Raw genomic sequence first — 19263 nt, 5'->3', positions numbered from 1 at the left:
ACACTGTAAAGCATTTGGCTATCATATTACAACACACTATTGTTGATCTCCGGCCCCAAGGGGAAGGAGATTTGCAAGTTTTTGATTTTTTTTTATAAAGAATTTGAATAATTTTAAATGTATTTTTAGAGCTGGTCATGGTGGTGCCCCAGCACTCAAGAGGCAGAGGCAGGCAGATATGCTTAGTGAGATCATTGTCTCCAAAATATATATACATATATTTTTATCTTGTGTATGTTCATGTAAGTCTGTAAGTGAGTGCTTTTTGTGCCATGCTGTGCTTGTGGAGGTCCAAAGACAATTTTCTAGAAGTTTTTTTTCACTTTTTTTTTGCTTTGTTTTTGAGACAAATGTAGCCCTGGCTGACCTGGAACTCCCTCTGTAAATCAGGCTGGCCTCAAATTCAGACACCCATCTGCCTCTGTCTCCGCCCGGCCAGGAATAGACAAAATCTTTTTTTTTTTCTAATATTTATTTATTTATTATGTATACAATATTCTGCCTGTGTGTATACCTGCAGGCCAGAAGAGGGCATCAGACCCCATTACAGATGGTTGTGAGCCACCATGTGGTTGCCGGGAATTGAACTCAGGACCTTTGGAAGAGCAGGCAATGCTCTTAACCTCTGAGCCATCTCTCCAGCCCCCTAGACAAAATCTTAAAAGAAAAACACTCTTATTAGGTTTTCTTTTTAAGTTTTGGTTTTTTGGCTGGGCGGTGGTGGCGTATGCCTTTAATCCCAGCACTTGGGAGGCAGAGGCAGGCGGATCTCTGTGAGTTCGAGACCAGCCTGGTCTACAGAGCTAGTTCCAGGACAGGCTCCAAAGCTACAGAGAAACCCTGTCTCAAAAAACCAAGATTTTGTCTATTCCTCTGCTTACATGTGCCACCAAAAAGCTGTTAGCAATCACTTATTGTCTGTCATAGAGCAGATGCTCAGAAAATACTGATAAATATGTGAATCTCTCCCATGTCTCCTCCTCCCTTCAAACTGTGAGAAAAGTTGGTTTTCGTCTTTATATCAAAAGATGGCCAGCCCATGAATGGCCAATATTTCACAAATCTCTCCCACCTCATAAAACTACTATATAGCAAGGAATCCAATTCTCTTTACTCACCTGGTAAAACTTTGTTTACAAAAAGCCTTGCTGGCTGGGTGGTGGTGGCGCAGGCCTTTAATCCCAGGAGAGGCAGGCGGATCTCTGTGAGTTCGAGGCCGGCCTGGTCTACAGAGCTAGTTCCAGGGCAGTTTCCAAAGCTACAGAGAAACCCTGTCTCAAAAAAAAAAAAAAAAAAAAAAAAAAAAAAGCAAAAAGTACCAGGCAGGCAGATCTCTGTGAGTTCAAGGCCAGCCTGGTCTACAGAATGAGTTCCAGGACAGCTAGGGCTACTGTTATACAGAGAAACCCTGTCTCAGACAAACCAAAGGGTTGGGGAGGGTGGACAACAAAAAACCCTTGCGGCATTTCCAGTACTTGCTGGTCTGCACGCGCGACTGACCCCTTCCCTCTTTCTCTCATTTCCTTTTTGAGGAATCTGTTTGTTTTGTTTTTGAAGACAGGGTTTCTCTGTAGTTTTAGAGCCCATCCTGGAACTAGCTCTTGTTGACCAGGCTGACTTAGAACTCACAGAGACCCGCCTGCCTCAGCCTCCTGAGTGCTGGGATTAAAGGCGTGCGCCACCAACTGCCCAACTTGAGGAATCTTTTGAAGAGTGTGAAGCTGAGCTCTCACGGGTGGGCTGAGGCAGAGTAGGTCACCCCTTGCATTAGAACAAAAACTAAGTGACTGTCTAGTCTGGCTGTAGCACACTGTTTTTGTTAAAAGAAATTGGTTTGCCAGGTTACTTTTTTTGTTTTGTTTTCAAGACAGGGTTTCTCTGTGTAACCTTGGCTGTCCTGGAAATCACCCTATAGACAAGACTGGCCTTGAACTAACAGAGAGCCACCTACCTCTGCCTCCCTAGTGCTGGGATTGAAGCTGAGCCACCACTGCCAGGCTTCTTCTTGCAGTTAAAGGGGGCAGGGGCAAGGAAGGGGAACCCAGGCAGATGCAGGTAAAGCAGCATCTTCAAGTGACAAGAACTGGTTCTGAGTGGAGAGCAGTCTGACAGAATACAAGTCATGTGATGTAAAACAGCGGAACATCCGTGTAAAACAGTGGCCTTTAATACCAACAAAGACCATGCATGAGCGAGTGACCTCCAGAGCAGTGCTGAGCCGGCCTCTCTGGGCCCTAAACCTGAATCAGTAATGGAGAAATCAACATATTTACATTAATGTTTGACTTTGAACCCAAGGACAGTCCAGGACCTGAGACCATTATTCTCCCTTTCCTCTTCTCAAACCCTTTTCACCTTTCCCATCCTTGATTCCTTTCCCCCCTCTCCCCTGTCCCTTTCTTCCTTTTCTTCATCCTCGTTCTTCTGATCACCAGTTCATCTGCCCCTCTAGGTCTCACAGGTTTCTCCCCTGTGCAGCCAACCCCACAGCCCACCTCTTTCAGGTCTAGCCTCCAGGTTCAGTGCAAGGAGGCAAGGACTGTCCCTCAGCCCAGGGAGCACTGTGGGGAGGAGGCAAGGACTGTCCTTCAGCCCAGGGAGCACTGTGGGGAGGAGGCAAGGACTGTCCTTCAGCCCAGGGAGCACTGTGGGGAGGAGGCAAGGACTGTCCCTCAGCCCAGGGAGCACTGTGGGGAGGAGGCAAGGACTGTCCCTCAGCCCAGGGAGCACTGTGGGGAGGAGGCAAGGACTGTCCTTCAGCCCAGGGAGCACTGTGGGGAGGAGGCAAGGACTGTCCTTCAGCCCAGGGAGCACTGTGGGGAGGAGGCAAGGACTGTCCTTCAGCCCAGGGAGCACTGTGGGGAGGAGGCAAGGACTGTCCCTCAGCCCAGGGAGCACTGTGGGGAGGAGGCAAGGACTGTCCCTCAGCCCAGGGAGCACTGTGGGGAGGAGGCAAGGATTCCCCTTCAGCCCAGGGAGCACTTGTTGGTGTTTTTCTTGTCAGATGGTTTCAGGTCAGCGCTGGAGGGCTTGCCGTTGTTTCCCTAGAGCCAGGAAGGTAGAAGAAGGGTCACTGTGTGAAGGGGTGCCTGGAGTAGGAGCCTATAAACTCAAGGCAATCTGGCCTTTATGAGAAACCCTGGCATTGTTCCTCCTCCTCTTCAACTGGCCTGCTTATTTACTTCTTTACTTCTTTCTTTCTTTCTTTCCTTCTTTATTGAGACAGGGTTTCTCTGTGTAGACCTGGCTGTCCTGGAACTCACTCTGTAGACCAGGCTGGCCTCGAACTCACAGAGATCCGCCTGCCACTGTGTTGCCTCAAACTCAGAGATCCACGTGCTTTTGCTTCCTGAGTGATGGGATAAAAGGCGTCCTATAGTCCAGTCCCGTGCTGCACCCCACCCCCACCCCAGTGGGTTTTTGTTTAGATAGAGTAGCTGAGGATAGCCTTGACCTCCTGATCTTCCTGCTCCCACCCCTCAGTGCTGGGTCTGGGTTCTGCATCTCTGCACTGCAGTTCTTGCAGACACACACAGTGGTACCCAGCAAGTAGAACCAACTCACCGATCTCCGGCCTCCCGACTTGAGCAAGATGTCACGCGCCAGGGAATTGAAAGCCTAAAGGGGAAACTGGTTAGGACAGGTTGGAGGAGAGTGTAAAACTATTAGGACTTTTATGTCTTGGAAGGTGAATCTCACCTCATCCACATTCATACTGGATTTGGCACTTGTCTCAAAAAATCGAATTCCATGCTCTCGAGCCAACTGTAGGGGGTGAGGAGGGAAGGAGAGAGCTGGATGACGGGCAGAAGCAAAGCATTCAGCAATCCCTGCTCACGCTGGTTCTCCTGGTCTGAGGCAAACAGCCGGGTCCTCTGCCCCTCACCTTGTCTGCCTGCTCTTTCTGCACCTTCCTCTTGGCCTCCATGTCACACTTGTTCCCCAGCAGAAGACGCTCCACGCCAGCAGAAGCATTCTGAAGACCAGAGCAGAACAAGAAAAAGCTGACTCTCTCACGTGACTCACACCTATAACTTCTGCATTTGAAAAGCTGAGGCAGAAAGACGGCTGTGAGTTCAAGACCACAGGGAGTTTGGGATACACAGTGAGTTTCACAACAGCTGGGGCTACAGAGTGAGACTTTGTCTCAAGAAGAAAGAACAAAAAAGGCGCAGTTGGGACTGGAGAGAAGGCTTTGGCAGTTAAGAACACAGACTGTTCTCCCAGAGGACCTGAGTTCAATTCCTAGCATCCACTTGGTGGCTCACAACCATGTATCACTAAAGTCCCAGGGGTCCACCACTCCCTTCTGACCTCTGAGGGCACCTGGTTCGCAGATGTACATATGTAGACAAAACACACACACACACAAATTTAAATAAATTAATTAAAGTTGAATCCTGCCCATTCTCACATCCACCACCCTCCAGGAGCACCTTGTTCCCCCATCTCTTTTGGAGGTGTCTCACCTCTTTGATGCTTTTCATCCAGTTCTGAATATTCTCGAAGGATTTTTCATCTGTGATGTCATATACTAGGATAATACCCTAAGGGATGACAGATTTCACCTGGGACCATATTCCCGTTAGCTTTCTACTGTCCTCTAAGTGACCCTTCCCAGTCCCACCCATGGGTCTAAACACAGGCCCTATGGGGCTCGCTACAAAACACATTACCCTCCTTCATCCCCTACCCCATGCTCGTCACCCTCCGTACTCACGAAACCATGACTTTAGCCCATGTCCATACCCACACTCATACCATGGCGCCTCGGTAATAGGCTGTAGTTATTGTCTTGAATCGTTCTTGGCCAGCCGTGTCCCTGAAGCAGAAGTTTTCACAGGGTGAAATGGAAGCAAGAAGCTCCAAGAGGGAGGGAAAGTCTTTTCCTAAGAGCTTAGCTTTTGCAGCACTGGGGGTGGGGCTGAAAGGAAAAGAGTCAGGAAACAGTAAAGGAGAAACGGACCAAGGGCAGTTGGGCTGCTACTCAGAGCTGCAGGGCTGGGAAACAGGATGTCTCTTGTTTACTCATAGATGCCAAGCACTGTCCTGAGTATCACTTTGTGTGTGTGTGAGAGATCCTATCTAACCCTCACGGTATCATTATGAAGCATGTCTCATTGTCCCCATTTTATAAATGAAACAAACGTGGGGAGGCTGGGTAACTGATGAAGGTCAAGCCGAACAGGGTTTAGACCCCATCTGCTGCTGTTTATCTGTCACACCACAATGCTTCAGCGAAAGCCTCAGCGCCTCCATACCTGCAGAGCCTCCACACCTGCGGCGCCTCCACATCTGCAGCGTCTCCACCCTTACAGTGCCTCCACACCTGCAGTGCCTCCACACCTGCAGCATCTATACACCTGCAGTGTCTCCACACCTGCAGCATCTCCACATCTACAGCGTCTCTACACCTGCAGTGTCTCCACACCTGCAGCATCTCCACATCTACAGCGTCTCTACACCTGCAGTGCCTCCAAACCTGCAGACACATGCAGTGTCTCCACACCTGCAGCGCTTCCGCACCTGCAGCATCTTCACACCGGCAGCATCTCCACACCTGCAATGCCTCCACACCTGCAGCATCTATACACCTGCAGCATCTATACACCTGCAATGCCTCCACAATTGCAGTGCCTCCACACCTGCAGCGTCTATACACCTGCAGTGCCTCCACTCCTGCAGTGTCTATACACCTGTATCGTTTCCACACCTGCAGCGTCTATACACCTACAGCGTCTCCACACCTGCAATGCCTCCATACTTGTAGTGCCTCTACACCTGCTGCATCTATACACCTGCAGTGCCTTGACACCTGCAGTGCCTTGACACCTGCAGCACCTTTGCATTTGCAGCACCTCCACACCTGCAGGGCCTCCACACCTGCAGCGTCTCTACACCTGCAGTGTCTCTACACCTGTAGTGTCTCCACCTCCTTACAACAGTCAAGCCACACTTCTGAATGTGACCTCCTGTGCTCTCAAAATGTTTAAGTTTTATTATTATTATATTATTTATTTATTTATTTATTTATTTTGGTTTTTCGAGACAGGGTTTCTCTGTGGTTTTGGAGCCTGTCCTGGAACTAGCTCTTGTAGACCAGGCTGGTCTCAAACTCACAGAGATCCGCCTGCCTCTGCCTCCCAAGTGCTGGGATTAAAGGCGTGTGCCACCACCGCCCAGCTATTATTATTATTATTATTATTATTATTATTTTATAGACAGGGTCTCTTTACGCAACCCTGACTTTTCTGAAATTCACCATGTAGCCCAGGCTGGCCTCAGACTCTCAGAGATCCACCTGCCTTTGCATCCTAAATGCTGAAATAAAGTTGCTCTCTAAAACTTAGAGAAAGCAATTGACTGCAAGTCAAATTTATAATTCTGGAACTTGTCTTTTTTTTAAGCACTTAGAACCTGTTTCTACATCCAAAGAATGCTCCAGGTGAGGAAAAAACACAAACAAACTAAAAGTGGGACACCAGGGACAGAAATGGAAGGACAGCTGAGTAAGCAAGATAGATAAATTAGGAGGCGTACTGGACAAAATAAAAAGGGAAAGAAATAAAGCAAAACAGAAAGACCGACGTGGTACCACATGCCGGTAATCCCAGGACTTGGGAGATAGAAGCAGCAGGATCAGGAGCTGAAGGTCATTCTCAGCTACGTGGTGAGTCCCAGGCCAGCCTGGGCTACAGAGTGAGTTCCAGGACAGCTAGGGCTGTTATACAGAGAAACCCTGTCTCGAAAAACCAAAAGAAGAAGGAGGAGGAGGAGGAGGAGAATTAGAAGGAGAAGGAGAACTGGAAGGAGAAAAAGTTAGGAAGAAGAAATGAGGGATGAAGGGGCAGGGCGTGGGTGCAGGCCCACATGGCAGCTGGGGAGCTGAGGAGCTGACTTACCAGACTTGCAGTTTGATCCTCTTCCCCTCAATTTCCACAGTTCGGATCTTGAAATCAATTCCTGGAGCGAAAGCCATGAGCCCAGGTGACTAAGTGTATTTATGTGAAAAGTGTGGGAGGGGGCGGGGGCTGCACCGGGAACTCTGCCGGGCAGACACTTGGGGTGACCTTGTTGGATGTGTAAACAGGGAGAACTTTCCCAAAGCTTTATTCCTATAGTAAGCACACTGTTTGTCCTTAGAATTGATGACGTTTCGGAGAAGTGATGAACTGCTCTCGAGGGGCTTAAAAGCGTTGCCCCCGACAGCTTTCACTTCCAACCGATCTCACTCTCCCAGTCTTCTTTCCCCCTCCCCCCCACACTCAGCCTATTGGTCCTCCAACCAGCCAGCTCGCCCTCCAGGGTAAAGAGGAACGGAAAAGGCAGCTGATTCACGACTCTGTGACTTAACTAGTGGGCCAGGCTTGGAACGGACGGACTGGGGCTCCATAAGATTCCTCTGGGGAATCAGTTCATTGGGAGAAGCGGTTTCTTTCTTTCCCTTTATCACCAGACTTGAGAGTCTCCGTCAAGAGGAGATAAAGATGAAGAGGGAGGAAAAAGAAAGGCCGCTCTTTTTACTGGAAATCTGGGCAGATCTCCCGGGTCTCTTAGGGGCCCCAGAGAGAAGGATGAGTCAGGAAGCTTACTCAGAGACCCCAAGGGCCCTCACTTCCACCCTCCTCACCCGGGGCACTCGGCCACTCTCTGCAGTGCCCTGTTAAGGGAGGGGGACTGGGAAGAGGATTAGAAAGGGAGAGGGGTGGAGGGGAAGTCTGAAACCCTGTGGATCAGAAGGAGAACAACAGAACTGGGAAGCAGGGGGAAAGCGAAATTGTGAAGAATTGGGAATGAATCTAGAGTTTAGATGGATGCGGTGAAGGATCCGGGGGGGGGGGGGGGGGGGAGGAGATGACAAGAGTCTATGTGAATCTGGGGAGACCAGGGGGCTATTACCAAGAACGGGACGGGTGGCAGCAACTGGAGTTACCTGGAGGCCTCAGAAAGATTAGAAGTTTTGAGAGTTAGTCAGTTATGGGGGGGATGAGTCTGGGACAGTGGTCGAGAGACAGGAAGCTAATGCTTTACTCCAAGAGGACCAAAAAGTAGGGTCCCTATTCATTCAGGAGGGTGGGCGGGGGCAGGGGGTGGGTCTGGGATATAGTCAGGGGGCTCACCGATGGTGGAGATGTAAGTGCTGTTGAAGTTGTCCTCTGCAAAGCGAATAATCAGACAGGTCTTGCCCACCCCCGAGTCCCCGATCAGCAGTAACTTGAAGAGGTGGTCGTAGGCTTTGGCCATGGCGGACTCTGGGGGCGCCGGGGGAGGGGTAGGGAAGAGCCAATACTGGTAGGCGGGATCGGAGGGCTGGCAGGCAAAAACCGCCAGAGTCCCAGCCAGGAAGTTTTCCTCCCTCTCCGCCCAGGCCCCGGGAAAGAAGAGAGGCGGCCCTGCTCGGGGCTCCACCCCTCTTCGCCAGTGGAGAGGCCTGTCCAGTTCCCGTGGTCCGGGCGCTGCTTCTCCAGCCTCGGCGAGACCGTCTCCATAGACCTTCCCGGTGTCTTCCGCTAGCTGTCTTTCCTCTCTTTCGACCGAAGTGGAAAGAGGAATCTTAAAGAGATTAGAGGAAGCGGGAAAGAATTTGCCAATAAGGGTGGAGATGGGGGTGCCACTGGAAATTGATTAAAAAAAAAAAAGCTGAGGCGCTATTCAAAGGCTTTTTGAGTTTGAGATAAAGATTCTTAGGACCTTAGTGTCAGCGTTGAGCGCCCTAAGTATCCAAATCCCTTTGAAAAGCAGCGCGTTGGGAGATTGATATACTTGGTCGACCTGCCCCCTGGTGGAGCACGATGAAAAATTGAAATGATAAAAATACGTCCCAACAACAACACTCAAAACACACACAACCTGGTCTCTCATTCTGGAGATCAGCCTGGAACTCAGTAGCACACCGGGCCTCCAATTCGTGGTAACTCTCCTGTTTCAGTCTCTCAGGTATGAAGACTACAGGTGTGAGCCACCATGCCCAGCTTTCTATCTGCTTTCTTTTATTGTTTTTTCGAGACAGGGTTTCTCTGTGTAGCCCTGGGTGTCCTGGAACTCGCTATGTAGCCCAGGCTGGCCTCGAACTCACAGAGATCCGCCTGCCTCTGCCTCTCGAGTCCTGGGATTAAAGGCATACGCCACCACTGCCCGGCTGAGAAACAATTTATTAGGAAAGACGGGGCTTGTTGTGGCTCTGAGAAGGTGCAGTCCATGCGGCAGCAGGAGCCTGGAGTAGCTGGTCACTTTTAGTCCACACTCAGGAGGTAGAGAGGGATGCGTGCTGGCGCTCAGCTCACTTTCACCATTTTATCCAGGAGACTGAGTGGTGTGGCTCACTGGTAGATAGATTTTCCCACCTCAGTTAACCCAATCTAGAAACTTCAGTCCAGACAAGCCCAGAGACTGGACTCCTAGCTGATTCTAGATCCTGCCAAATTGACAACCCATATTGACCATCACACACAACTAACTATTCCGGTTATTTTATTGACTAATTTATTCATTTATTACATTCATATTAGTGTAGGTACATGCCATAGTAAAACTTTGGAGGTCAGAGGACAAGCTGTAGGCTGTCCCACCAAACTACCCAGGCCATCTCACCAGCCTAAATTATTTATTTGAGGCAAGGTCTCTACGTATTGCCCAGGCCAGTCTCAAATTTGTATGATCATGTGATCATCTGGACTCAGCCTCCTCAATAGCTAGAACTACAATCATGTACAAACACCACTAGCTCACTATTTTTTTTGTAATTTATTTATTTTTTATTTTCTGTGCATTGGTGTGTTTGCCTGCATGTATGTTCGTGTGAGACTGTAAAATCTTGGAGTCACAGATAGTTGCTAGCTATAATGTGGAATTGAACCTGGGTCCTCTGGAACAGCAATCAGTACTCTTCTTTATTTATTTATTTATTTATTTTTACCAGAAAATGTATAAACTTTATTTCATTTAAAATCATTCTTTAGAATTAAATTTTAAATATTGGAGAAAAATCCAATTTCATTCTTTGTACAAGAATTGATAACAAGACAAAAAGCACACAAGCTTTGTTGTGTAGGAGTTCCTTTGTTGTGTAGGAGTTCCTTTGTTGTGTAGGAGTTCCTTTGTTGTGTAGGAGTTCCTTTGTTGTGTAGGAGTTCCTTTGTTGTGTAGGAGTTCCTTTGTTGTGTAGGAGTTCCTTCTGTTTGGGTGTTGTTGGTTTTTTTTGTTTGTTTTTTTTTTGTTTTGTTTTTTTTTTCGAGATGGGGTTTCTCTGTAGCTTTGGAGCTTGTCCTAGAACTCACTTGGTAGACCAGGCTGGCCTCGAACTCACAGAGATCTGCCTGTGTCTGCCTCCCAAGTGCTGGGATTAAAGGGCTGTGCCCAGCTGCAACCAGGGCTCTTAACCACGTTAACCATGAAGCCATCTCTCCACTCCCTCCCCTTGTTCTTAATGATCCTGGGGACTGGTCAAACACAGAGCCTGTGCGTGCTAAGCAAAGCATTTGACTACTTTCTGGGCCTCAGTTTCCCTTCTAACTCTTCTCTCGCAGCTCATACATTTCAGGCTGTAGCACAGACCTTGAGTCTTTTCTGGTTTTCCTCACTGGCCAGTCCTGCCCTTGAATCTTCTCTAAAGTCCAGGTATGGTGGCATAGACTTGCAATCCCAGCACACAGGAGACAGAAGCAAGATGATCATCGCAAGTCTGAAGTCAACCTACTTTGGTGGAGAGTTCCAGGCCATCCAGGGCTACATGAGATCTTTTTTTTTTTTTAAATATTTATTTATTTATTTATTTAGTATACAATATCCTTTCTGCGTGTCTGCCTGAAGGCCAGAAGAGGGCATTAGACCTCATTACAGATGGTTGTGAGCCACCATGTGGTTGCTGGGAATTGAACTCAGGACCTTTGGAAGAGCAGGCAATGCTCTTAACCGCTGAGCCATCTCACCAGCCCCTACATGAGATCTTATAATGGCTAATCTTTTGTTTGTTTGTTTTTTCAAGACAAGGTTTCGGGCTGGAGAGATGGCTCAGAGGTTAGGAGCGCTGACTACTCTTCCAGAGGTCCTGAGTTCAATTCCCAGCAACCACATGGTGGCTCACAGCCATCTATAATGAGATCTGGTGCCCTCTTCTGGCATGCAAGCATACATGGAAGAAATGTTGTATACATGATAAATAAATAAATCTTTAAAAAAAAAAAAAAAGACAAGGTTTCTCTGTAACATTGGAACCTGTCCTGGAACTCTGTAGACCAGGCTGGCCTCAAACTCACAGAGATTCACCTGCTTCTGATTCCTGAGTGCAGGGATTAAAGGCATGTACCACCACCCCCGGCATGATGGTCAATCTTAGTTGCCCACTTGACTTAACTGAGGAATTGCTTCCATCAGATTGGACTGTGGGCATATCTGGAGGGGGGCAATTGCTTTCTTTTTTTATTTTTTAGATAGGGTCTCCCTATCTCTACATAGATTTATTTATGAATATCATTACGTGTGTGGATATTCTGCCCTTGCATGCTTGTAGGCTTGGGAGTATACTATATGCATACCAGGTACCCTTGGGACCAAAAGGTTGGTGTTGGATCTTCTGAAACTGGAGTTACAGACAGTTGTGAGCCTCTGTGGTTGTTAGCCATGTAACTGGTGGGAATCAAACCCCTGGTTCTCTGAAAGAGCAGCCAATGCTCTCAACTAGAGGCAGCTCTCTTTAGCCTTAGGCATTTTCCTAGTTGCTAATTGAAGACAGAGGGCAGAGCTTTGTGTGGGAGGTATCATCCCTGGGAGGTAGGGCTGTTGTATGAGAAAGGGAGCTGAGCTAGGGGGTGGTGGCACAAATCTTTAATCCCAGCACTTGAGAGGCAGAGGCAGGTGGATCTCTGTGAGTTTGAGGTCAGCCTGGTCTACAGAGGGAGTTCCAGGACAGCCAGAGCTACACAGAGAAATCCTGTCCTGAAAAAAAAAAAAAAAAAAAAGGAAAAAAAGGAAGGGGAGCTGAATGTGAGCCCCCTGGGAATAAGGCAATGGTCTTCCTTGGTTTTTGCTTTCGACTTCTGCCTTGAGCTCCCTCAATAATGAACTGTAACCTATAAGCCAAATAAACCCATTTTCTCACCAGGTTGCTTTTGGTCAGAAGGTTTATCACAGCATCAGGAAGCAAACCAGCACACATGGAAGGGTGGAGAAAGTGGTAGTGAAGACCTTGAAGCCTCGCATGTAAACTGAGCAATCCACAGGTTAGTGAAGGGGAAAGGCTTTTTTTTTTAAGTCTTTATTTATTTATTATGTATACAGTGTTCTGTCTGCATGTGTGCCTGTAGGTCAGAAGAGGGCTCCAAATCTCACTACAGATGGTTGTGAGCCACCATATGGTTGCTGGGAATTGAACTCAGGACCTCTGGAAGAATAGCCAGTGCTCTTAACTTCTGAGCCATCTCTCCAGCCCCGAGAAAGGCTTTTTTTGTTCTTTGTCTGTGTTTGTTTTTTGAGACAGGGTTTCTCTGTGTAGCCCTGGCTATTCTGGAACTCAGAGATCTGCCTGCTTCTGCCTCTCGCATGCCTAGCTAAGGGGAAGGTTTTTATTGTGAGAAGGAACAGCCAGGGGTATCTGGAAGAGTCAGAACAAAGAAAGATGCAGACTGAACAGGGATGGGGTGTCTTGAGAACAGGGAGACTAGCAGGAGATAGAGTCTAGAGAGATGGCAGCGAGAGGCAGGAGCTGTGCATAGGGAGAACACAGTGAGAGCAGCAGGTTAGAAGAATGGGAGCCGCTGGGGGGAGGGAGCCCATGGGCTGGAGAGTTTAGGATGGTGGAGGTGAGAAGGGCTAGGAAGGGAGTGAGACTTTGAGATGTGTAACAGGCACTGTGGTTCGGCAGCCTGGAGGCCAGCATGAGCACAGGTAAGGGAAATGACTCCTTTTGGTAAAAGGGAACCAGTTTCACAAGTTCCTGAGGAAGACTGTTTTTTATCAAACCAAGAGAAATCCTTTAACAGTCCAGGTTGAGTTCATTTCTGGATATTTGGTCTGTCCCTTGGAGCTTGGGGAACTGGAGTATCTTTTGGACCTGACAGTGCTCCCAGAGGCAAGAGGCTGGAGGATCTCTGTGGGTTTAAGGCCAGCCAGGGCTAAGCAGTGAGAGCTATTTCCAGTAAGTAAATAAGAATAAATAACAGCACTGGGTGTGTCATAGATGGAGGTGAGGTAAGGCCAAAGAGCAGGACCAGCCCCTTGACAGACAGGTATTGACAGCTGATGGTTCCTGGGGAGAGAAGATGCCACTGATGACTTAGCTGAGCCCATGGACAACCATGCCCTGTTGGCGTCCTGGTTAAACTTGCGCCACAGAACAAATCCCAAACAAGAACAAAACAAAGACGGGGTGACTGGTTGTGAGGACAGCTTTTCCGAGAGAAGGTAGTGTAGCTAAGGGAATGTATTATGTGCAGATACGAAAATAATTTTTTTTAAAGATTTATTTATTTACTCCGTATACAGTTTTCTGCCTGCACACCAGAAGAGGGCACCAGATATCATTCCAGATGGTTGTGAGTCACCTTGTGGTTGCTGAGAATTGAACTCAGGACCTCTGGAAGAGCAGCCAGTGCTCTTAACCACTGAGCCATCTCTCCAGTCCCTTGAAAATAATTTTTTTTTTTTTTGGTTTTTCAAGACAGGGTTTCTTTGTAGCTTTGGAGCCTGTCCTGGAACTAGCCCTTGTAGACCAGGTTGGCCTCGAACTCACAGAGATCCTCCTGCCTCTGCTTCCCAAGTGCTAGGATTAAAGGCGTGAGCCAACACCACTCAACTGAAAAAAAAATTTAAAAAAAAGAGAAGCTGGTGATGGGCGTGGTGATGGGTGCCTTTGATCCCAGCACTCAGGAGGCGAGGCAGGTGGAGCTCTGTGAGTTTGAGGCCAGCAGGTCTATGTACTGAATTCCAGGATAGCCAGGGCTCCATATAAAGATAAATATGTTGTCTCAATCTCCACCCCCCACTGCCCCAAAAAAGAGAGAGCTAGGGAGGGAGAGGGAGTTAGAGTGGGAAGGCGGTGGGCGGATAAGGGTGCCTGCACCACACCTAATGACCTGCCTTCATTGCGCAGGACTCACGTGGGAGGAGTTAACTCACTCCTGGAAGTGATCCTCTTATCTGTCTCACAAAACACAAGTTAAAATGTAATAAAAAGTTAAAAAGAAATAAGTAAATAAATCACTGTTTAGTTTTCATGGGTGGTTCTGACAAAAGCTCATAAATTCTTTCCCCCTCATTCTATTTTTTTTCCCTTGTATCAGGATTTTTTTTTAATTTTTTTTATAAAACTTCCTTTTTTATATATATATATATATATATTATTTATTTATTTATTTATTTATTATGTATACAGTGTTCTATCTGTGTGTATGCCTGCAGGCCAGAAGAGGGCACCACACCCCATTACGGATGGGGGTGAGCCACCATGTGGTTGCTGGGAATTGAACTTAGGACCTTTGGAAGAGCAGGCAATGCTCTTAACCACTGAGTCATCTCTCCAGCCCTTGTATCAGGATTTTTAATTCCAAGCAAAGTGTTCTGTCTACTCACATCTCTGGTACTCTAGCTGGTATATTTCACTGCAGTTTCATCTCCTCACATCCTCTCCTTAGCTCTCTCTCAAAGCTTCTGCAAGGATGACTTTTACCCCCGCCCCATTTTTTGGAACTTAGTTTACTTCATTCATTTTTTAATTTTTTTTTTTTTGAGACAGGGTTTCTCTGTGGTTTTGGAACCTGTCCTGGAACTAGCTCTTGTAGACCAGGCTGGTCTCGAACTCACAGAGATCTGCCTGCCTCTGCCTCCCAAGTGCTGGGATTAAAGGCGTGCACCACCACCGCCCGGCTTTAATTTTTTTTAAAAAATTTATTTATTTATTATGTGTAAGTGTTCTGTCTGCATATATGCCTGCATGCCAGAAGAGGGCACCAGACCTCATTACAGATGGTTGTGAGCCACCGTGTGGTTGCTGGGAATTGAACTCATGACCTCTGGAAGAGTAGTCAGTGCTCTCAACCTCTGAGCCATCTCTCCAGCCCCATTTTTTAAATTTTTATTTCATTCTGGGACTCTAACCCATGGCCTCACACACATTAGAGAAGACTTCTACCAACTAAGTTACAGTCTTGGCCTCTGAAGATTTCTACCCTTTGGAACACCGCTACCCAGGGACCGAGAAGAAAGGAAAGATGAAGATCAAAGTATACTCCTCCTGGAATGAGTAAAGGTTGGGAATGTCCACCTGCTGGAGCTGCAGAGATGGCTCAGCAGTTAAGGGCTGAGGATGCTTCTGCAGAGGACCCGAGCTCCATTCCTAGCACCCTTGTTGGTAATTTACAACCACCTGTAACTCAGCTCCAGAGAAATCAGAAGCTCCTGGCCTCTTCCAACATCTGCATGCATGTGTCTCACAACGGCATGGACGCATTTTTTTTTTTAGATTTGTTTATTTATTATGTGTACAGTATTCTCAGAATTCTTTCTGCATGTATGTCTGCAGGCCAGAAGAGGACACCAGATCTCATTACAGATGGTTGTGACCCACCAAGTGGTTGCTGGGAATTGAACTCAGGACCTTTGGAAGAGCAGGCAGTATTCTTAACCGCTGAGTCATCTCTCCAGCCCATGGACACAATTTTTTTTTTAAAGATAATTGTTTTTTTTAAGATTTATTTATTTATTATGTATACAGTGTTCTGTTCTGTCTGCATGTATGTCTGCAGTCCAGAAGAGGGCACTAGCTCTCATTACAGATGGTTGTGAGCCATCATGTGGTTGCTGGGAATTGAACTCAGGACTTCTGGAAGAGCAGCCAGTGCTCTTAACCTCTGAGCCATCTCTCCAGCCCTGGACACAATATTTTAAACGTAACAAAAAATAAGAATCTTTACAATGTCTACTTGTTTATTTCATGGAGGAAGAAAGATGAGCAAATGGCTTTGTTAATCCTCCTGGAGAAGGATGCAGCGAGGTACCTGAATTCCCATTAGGAGTGGGCTGACAAAGGATCAACAACCAGTTTCTCACAGGAAAGCCCTGCGCGTGTAGTTAATCTCACTGAAGTGCATAGACTCACCATGGCTGATACCAAAATCTAGTCTTGGGAATCGGTGAGAGCTGGTTCCAGCTGATTTCTCCTGGAACAGAGTAATTTCGGAGGCAACGGCATTTAGGCTGGAAGACAATGTGCAAACATCTAGCAAAGAAGAATTCTCGGCTGAGGAAAGATACTGCGAATGCAAAACTGAAAGGCTGAGGCTGTAGCACAGTACCACCCAGCTGGCTTAGGTTCTTAACACAGTACCTTCTCCACAGCACACACACTAGCTATCACAGCATGCCTGTCACCGGAGCACTTTCAAGGTGGGAGGTCAGCTTGGGAGGAGAAACACTGTCCTCCTTAGTACTGGGATTAAATGTGTGCACCAGCTGGGTGGTGGTGCACATCTTTAATCCCAGCACTCGGGAGGCAGAGGCAGGTGGATCTCTGTGAGTTCAAGGCCAGCCTGGTCTACAAGAGCTAGTTCCAGGACTGGCTCCAAAGCAACAGAGAAACCCTGTCTCGAAAAACATAAAAAGAAAAAAATGTCTGCACCACAAACCAGGTGGTAGAGGCTCAATCCTTTAATCCCAGCACTCAAGGGAGGCAGAGACAGGTGGAGTTCTGTGATTTCAAGTCCAGCCTGGTCTACAGAGTGAATTTCAGGGCAGCCAGATACACAGAGAAACTCTGCCTCAAAATAAATAAGTGAAGCCGGGCGGTGGTGGCGCATGCCTTTAATCCCAGCACTTGGGAGGCAGAGGCAGGCGGATCTCTGTGAGTTCGAAACCAGCCTGGTCTACAAGAGCTAGTTCCAGGACAGGCTCCAAAACCACAGAGAAACCCTGTCTCGACAAACCAAAAACTAAATAAATAAATAAATAAAATAAAATAATAATAAATAAGCAAATAAATAAATAAATACATGTGTGTGCCACTATCCCCTGGCAGAGACACCATCTTAAAAAACAAAAAAACCTTCCACCAGTGGTGGTGGAGCAGGTCTTTAATCCCAGTACTTGGAAGGCAGAGGAAGGTGGATTTCTGTGACTTGAAAACAAACATCTTTTGAGCTATGATGTAGAAACAGTTTCTAAATGCTTAAAAGACAAGTTCGAAACCAGGTGGTGGTGGAGCATGCCTTTAATCTCAGCACTTGGGAGGCAGAGGTAGGCAGATCTTTGTGAGTTCGAGGCCATCCTGGTCTACAAGAGGTAGTTCCAGAACAGCTAGGGCTGTTTACACTGAGAAACACTGACTCAAAAAAACCAAAACCAAAACCAAAACCAAACCCAAAAAGCCTTGTAGTGGTGGGAAATATTTGTGTTTTGCCTACACGTCTCTGAGATACTTTTGTATGAGGGTGTGAAATCAACTGGAGATGGATTGCATACACTTGTGAGCTGCCATGTGGGTGCTGGGAACTGAACCGTGGTCCTCTGGCTGGATAGGCAGTGTTCTTAACTGCTGAGCTATCTCTCCAGCCCCAGTAAATGTCTTTTAATCCCAGTAGAGGCAGGCGGAACTCAACTCTATGAGTTCAAGACCAGCCTGGTCTATAGAGTGAGTTTCAGGACAGCCAGGGCTACACAGAAAAACCCTGTCTCAAAAAAAAAAAAAAAATCAATTCACAAATTGCAGATACACTACAATAATTGTAGGGAATTATTTTCAGTATTTGGTGTATAGCAAAGGAATAAATTTCACTTTTAGACCTAGAACCTATTTCCAAAGATATCTTTATTATGTGTATTGCAAATATGCTAAAACCCAAAATTATTCTGCGCAATCTGTACGTACACATATGAAGAGTGACATGTTCATTTAAGCTTGGAAAAGCCTTTATTTGTTTTTATTTTATTTATTTATTTATTTATTTATTGTTTTTTTGAGACAGGGTTTCTCTGTGGCTTTGGAGCCTGTCCTGGAACTAGCTCTTGTAGACCAGGCTGGCCTCGAACTCACAGAGATCCACCTGGCTCTGCCTCCCAAGTGCTTGGATTAAAGACGTGAGCTACCAGCGCCCAGCTTTTGTTTTTATTTTTAAGACAGGCTTTTTTTTTTTTTTTTTTTTGGTGTAGCCCTGGCTATCCTAGAACTAAAAATTGCTAGGTTGGACTGGAACTCACAAAGATCTGCCTGTCTCTAAGACACTGGAATTCACAGTCCACCTGTCTCTGCCTCCCCAGTGCTGGGATTAAAGGTGCCACCACGGTGCCTGGCTTGGACAATTTAATTTCTCTAAACAACAAAAAATCTGTACAATAACAGTAACAGTTTACTCATGGCTAATTAGCAGACTTGTTTCATTTTGATTTGGTTTTTAGAGACACAATCAGTCCGTGTGGTTCCCGCTGTCCTAAAATCCCTAGATCAGGCAGGCTGGAACTCAGTCCTCTCCACTCTGCTGCCAGAGGGCAGAGGTAAAAGGCGTGGCCAATCACGTGCGGCCTTTAATTAGTATGTTCAAAAACAATGCTCGCGTCAAGAGCTACACACATACTGGATTTTATTCTTCTTCAAAGGGAAAGAATTGTAAGAATACAAAATCGGGTGCTACCCTTCGCCCTGGAAAACAGCACTAAGTAAACCATGGTTAACAATGGTTAGCTGTAGAGGAGCAAATATGAACAGGATTTTTTCCCCCGCGGGCTCCTGTAGTCCACACTTGACCTCACATTTGCTATGGAGCCCAGGATGATTTTGAATTTTTTATTCTCCCGCCTTCGAAGCGTTGCGACTACAGCTTTGAGTCCCTGACAGCACCACTATGCACTGCCTGCCTTGTCCTGGCCAGTTTACAAAACGCTGGGAACTCAATCCAGGGCTTTGTGCTTGCTAAGGAATCAGTCTAACGTAGTACACCAACTCCAAGAAAACATTTGTTAATCAGGGTAAATCGTACGGAATCCCAGTCAATGACGTCCTTTATTAAGCTCCTGGCTGGTGTTCACCTCTGCTGTTCCCATTCCACTCCAGCTGTTAAAGCTCAGGAAGAAAATTTTAACCTCTGCATTTTTCTTTTGACAGCAGCAAAACCATGAACTCAAAATAGAAGCTAACTCTCTCACCATGGTTATGCACCCGTGACACGAGGAGCCTTGACAGACTTTCTGAAAATGGCAGCCCACGGCTCAACCGCTAGCATTCGAACGGCAAGCAGGACCTTCCCAAGATGGCAAAACAACACGCACTCGTCACTTCCTGTG

General features: G+C 47.0%; 1 protein-coding gene across 3 annotated transcripts; it reads right to left on the bottom strand.

Moving 5' to 3' along the window:
- Positions 1 to 1654: 1654 nt before the first annotated feature.
- Rab13 (RAB13, member RAS oncogene family) lies at positions 1655 to 19226 on the bottom strand. 3 transcript variants are annotated; one of them, XM_041656089.1, is made up of 10 exons: positions 19126 to 19226; positions 16091 to 16188; positions 8121 to 8553; positions 6903 to 6963; positions 4762 to 4924; positions 4470 to 4547; positions 3887 to 3976; positions 3700 to 3765; positions 3565 to 3618; positions 1655 to 3044 (listed from the first exon to the last, which is right to left on the bottom strand). In XM_041656089.1, the coding sequence occupies exons 2-10, from the start codon at positions 16091 to 16093 to the stop codon at positions 2967 to 2969; spliced, it is 1026 nt and encodes a 341-aa protein (XP_041512023.1). In that variant the 5' UTR covers positions 16094 to 16188; positions 19126 to 19226; the 3' UTR covers positions 1655 to 2966. The 3 variants fall into 3 exon arrangements, with proteins under 3 accessions (XP_041512023.1, XP_041512024.1, XP_041512025.1); XM_041656090.1 differs by having other exon boundaries at positions 16091 to 16151; positions 19126 to 19225; XM_041656091.1 differs by having other exon boundaries at positions 1658 to 3044; positions 4762 to 4822.
- Positions 19227 to 19263: the final 37 nt, after the last annotated feature.

This window comes from Microtus oregoni, unplaced genomic scaffold, assembly GCF_018167655.1.
Source record: "Microtus oregoni isolate MIOR12 unplaced genomic scaffold, Mior012 000007F_ref0000211, whole genome shotgun sequence".
Lineage (NCBI taxonomy): Eukaryota > Metazoa > Chordata > Mammalia > Rodentia > Cricetidae > Microtus > Microtus oregoni.
Note: the sequence above shows the minus strand (reverse complement) of the source record. Positions and strands in the feature narration are given on the sequence as shown.